The 4,758-nt window shown below is 44.2% G+C and overlaps 1 protein-coding gene across 1 annotated transcript in view; it reads left to right on the forward strand.

The window, feature by feature from the left end:
• The window catches only part of LOC124006908 (neurobeachin-like), a 334,491-nt gene extending 332,005 nt beyond the window's left edge, over positions 1-2,486 (forward strand). Inside the window, exons 18-19 of the mRNA XM_046317097.1 lie at positions 285-382; positions 2,390-2,486. Of these exons, the coding sequence (XP_046173053.1) occupies positions 285-382; positions 2,390-2,486 (195 nt within the window). The remainder of the gene's footprint in view (positions 1-284; positions 383-2,389) is intronic.
• Positions 2,487-4,758: the final 2,272 nt, after the last annotated feature.

Below are 4,758 nucleotides of genomic sequence, written 5' to 3' on the forward strand. Positions count from 1 at the left end.
GAACTTTACAAACGTCCCAAATCAAAGTCTATTTCTACTGAACAGGCTGTCAGACACAACTTCTTTCTCCCCTCTTTCCTCTCTCTTTCTCTCTCTCTCTCTTTCTCTCCTCTCTCTCTCTCTCTCTCTCTCTCTCTCTCTCGTCTCTCTCTTTCTCTCCCCATTTCCTCTCTCTCCTCTCTCTCTTTCTCTCCCCTCTCTCCTCTCTCTCTCTCCTCTCCCCCCCTCTCTCTCCCCCATCTCCCCTTCTCTCTCTCTCGCTTTCTTTCTTTCTATCCCTCCAGGATGATAATATCCATGATGTTCTTCAGTTGTTGGTGGCTCTGATGTCAGAACACCCAGCCTCCATGATCCCAGCCTTCGACCAGAGAAACGGCATACGGTATACACACACACACACACACACACACACACACACACACACACACACACACACACACACACACACACACACACACACACACACACACACACACACACACACACACACACACACACACACACACACACACACACACACACACACACATACACACACACACACAACATGGGGAGCCTATCAACATGGGGGAACCTATCAACCTATCAACATGGGGGAACCTATCAACCTATCAACATGGGGAAACCTATCAACATGGGGGAACCTATCAACATGGGGGAACATCAACCTATCAACATGGGGGAACCTATCAACATGGGGAACCTATCAACATCAACATGGGGAACCTATCAACATGGGGAAACCTATCAACCTATCAACATGGGAAACCTATCAACCTATCAACATGGGGAACCTATCAACATGGGGGAACCTATCAACATGGGAACCTATCAACATGGGGAACCTATCAACATGGGGAACTATCAACATGGGGAACCTATCAACATGGGGGAACCTATCAACATGGGGGAACCTATCAACATGGGGGAACCTATCAACATGGGGGAACCCATCAACATGGGGGAACCTATCAACATGGGGGAACCTATCAACATGGGGGAACCTATCAACATGGGGAACCTATCAACATGGGGGAACCTATCAACATGGGGAACCTATCAACATGGGGGAACCTATCAACATGGGGGAACCTATCAACATGGGGAACCTATCAACATGGGGGAACCTATCAACAACCTATCAACATGGGGGAACCTATCAACCTATCAACATGGGGAAACCTATCAACATGGGGAAACCTATCATGGGGAAACCTATCAACATGGGGAAACCTATCAACATGGGGGAACCTATCATCATGGGGAAACCTATCAACATGGGGAAACCTATCAACATGGGGGAACCTATCAACATGGGGAACCTATCAACCTATCAACATGGGGAAACCTATCAACATGGGGGAACCTATCAACATGGGGAACCTATCAACATGGGGAATCTATCAACATGGGGAACCTATCAACATGGGGGAACCTATCAACATGGGGGAACCTATCAACCTATCAACATGGGGAAACCTATCAACATGGGGGAACCTATCAACATGGGGGAACCTATCAACATGGGGGAACCTATCAACATGGGGAACCTATCAACATGGGGGAACCTATCAACATGGGGGAACCTATCAACATGGGGGAACCTATCATCCTATCAACATGGGGGAACCTATCAACATGGGGAACCTATCAACATGGGGGAACCTATCAACATGGGGGAACCTATCAACATGGGGGAACCTATCAACATGGGGAACCATCAACATGGGGAACCTATCAACATGGGGGAACCTATCAACATGGGGGAACCTATCAACATGGGGGAACCTATCAACATGGGGAACCTATCATCCTATCAACATGGGGGAACCTATCAACATGGGGAACCTATCAACATGGGGAAACCTATCAACATGGGGGAACATCAACATGGGGAAACCTATCAACATGGGGAACCTATCAACCTATCAACATGGGGAAACCTATCAACATGGGGGAACCTATCAACATGGGGAACCTATCAACATGGGGAAACCTATCAACATGGGGGAACCTATCAACATGGGGGAACCTATCATCCTATCAACATGGGGGAACCTATCAACATGGGGAAACCTATCAACATGGGGAAACCTATCAACATGGGGGAACACGGGGATCAACCTATCAACATGGGGAACCTATCAACATGGGGGAACCTATCATCCTATCAACATGGGGAACCTATCAACATGGGGGAACCTATCAACATGGGGGAACCTATCAACATGGGGAACCTATCAACATGGGGAAACCTATGGGGGAACCTATCAACATGGGGGAACCTATCAACATGGGGGAACCTATCAACATGGGGGAATCTATCCTTTACAGGTCCTTACATGGGGAAACCTATCCTTGCCTGTCTGACTGTGTTTGTGTGTTCCAGGGTGATCTGTAAACTCCTAGCCTCTAACAGTGAGAACATCAGAGTCCAGGCTCTAAAAGTCCTGGGATACTTCCTCAAACACCTCGGACACAAGTGAGTACCTGGATGGATGTGTATGTGTTTGTATGTGTGTGTGTGTGTGTGTGTGTGTGTGTGTGTGTGTGTGTGTGTGTGTGTGTGTGTGTGTGTGTGTGTGTGTGTGTGTGTGTGTGTGTGTGTGTGTGTGTGTGTGTGTGTGTGTGTGTGTGTGTGTGTGTGTGTGTGTGTGTGTGTGTTTGTTGCTATTCCTGAGTATAGAACCTCCGCAAACAAACACAGACAATCATATTTCAATCCGCCAGGCGCGACACAAAACACAGAAATAAAGATATAATTCACGCCTTACCTTTGACGAGCTTCTTTTGTTGGCACTCCAATATGTCCCCCAAACATCATAAATGGTTCTTTTGTTCAATTAATTCCTTCGATATATATCCAAAATATCAATTTATTTGGGACTTTTGATCCAGAAAAACACTGGTTCAACTCGCGCAACATGACTAGAAAATATCTCATAAGTTACCGTGATCTTTGTCCAAACATTTCAAACAACTTTCCTAAAACAACTTTAGGTATTTTTAACGTAAATAATCGATTAAATGTAAGACGGATAAACTGTGTTCAATACCGGACGAAAACAAAGTGGAGCGAGCTTTCAGGTCACGCGCCCTCTAACCAAGAGTACACTCCTCTATACCCTCGTTCTGAACAGGGCTACTTCTTCATTTCTCAAAGGAAAAACCTCAACCAATTTCTAAAGACTGTTGACATCCAGTGGAAGTGATAGGAACTGCAAGAAGGTCCCTTAAAAATCTGGATTCCCAATGAAAACTTATTGAAAAGCGAGTGAACTCAAAAAAAAATCTGAATGGTTTGTCCTCGGGGTGTCGCCTGCTACATAAGTTCTGTTGTACTCACAGACATGATTCAAACAGTTTTAGAAACTTCAGAGGGTTTTCTATCCAGGTGTTATACTAATACTATATCCAATACTACTAATATGCATATCTTCCTAGCTTCTGGGCCTGAGTAGCAGGCAGTTAACTTTGGACACGCTTCTCATCCGGACGTGAAAATACTGCCCCCTATATCCTTATTGTAGTTTTAATGACGTTTACACAAGCGTACGAGTTCCATTAAGTGCCTATGTATATCTCAATGTTGAGATAGTTTCCACTTTGTTATAATGTTTAAATAATACCGTTATACCTTTTATATAAAATATGTAATGTGCAACAATATTGAAGGAACATTTGAATTTGCAGTGTAAAAACTCAACATGAAAAAAAAGTGCGAATGACATTTACTCTCACGGGTAGCCAAAAATTACTATCTGAAAGCCACGCCCCCAATATGCCATGCCTTTGGATTGCCCAAACATGTGTTTTTCTTTTAGGGGTAGATTGGCTTTAATATTGCAGATATATTGTGGCTTCTATCAATGTATTTGTCTGCAGAATTTCCAATCCCCCCCCATATATATATATATTTTGTAAATATACCAGTCAAAAGTTTTAGAACACCTGACACGTCTGCCCCCGCTCTTCCCTCCCCCTGAGGGTGCCAGGCTGCCCTGCATTACGCACTCCTGTCATCTATTACACACACAAGCCTTCCCTTGTCACGCACATCAGCGATATTGGGCTCAACTGGACTCACTCACCTGTTTATGACCTCTGTTTATGACCTCTGTTTATGACCTCCCTTTATGACCTCTGTTTATGACCTCTGTTTATGACCTCTGTTTATGACCTCCCTGTTTTGACCTCTGTTTATGACCTCCCTTTATGACCTCAGTTCCCTGCTGATGCATTCTTTTTTTTTCTGTGTTACTCGTGTGCTGACGCTGTTCCTGTCTCGTTCCATGTCCGTTCTATGTGGTCCTTCTGTAGCTCAGTTGGTAGAGCATGGCGCTTGTAACGCCAGGGTAGTGGGTTCGTTTCCCGGGACCACCCATACGTAGAATGTATGCACACATGACTGTAAGTCGCTTTGGATAAAAGCGTCTGCTAAATGGCATATATTATTATTATTATTACATTAAATGTGTGACTCCCCGTACCTGCTTTGTCTCTCCAGCGTCATCCCATGTGACAAACCTACTCATTCAAGGGGTTTTCTTTATTTGTACTATTTTCTACATTGTAGAATAATAGTGAAGACATGAAAACTATGAAATAACACATATGGAATCATGTAGTAACCAAAAAAATGTTAAATCCCAAAAATATTTTAGATGTTAGATTATTCAAAGTAGCCACCCTTTGCCTTGATGACAGCTTTGCACACTCTTGCCTCAATTACCCAACAAGTGACCCAACTGGCTGGGT

This window comes from Oncorhynchus gorbuscha, linkage group LG20 (genome assembly GCF_021184085.1).
Source record: "Oncorhynchus gorbuscha isolate QuinsamMale2020 ecotype Even-year linkage group LG20, OgorEven_v1.0, whole genome shotgun sequence".
In the NCBI taxonomy this organism is placed as follows: domain Eukaryota; kingdom Metazoa; phylum Chordata; class Actinopteri; order Salmoniformes; family Salmonidae; genus Oncorhynchus; species Oncorhynchus gorbuscha.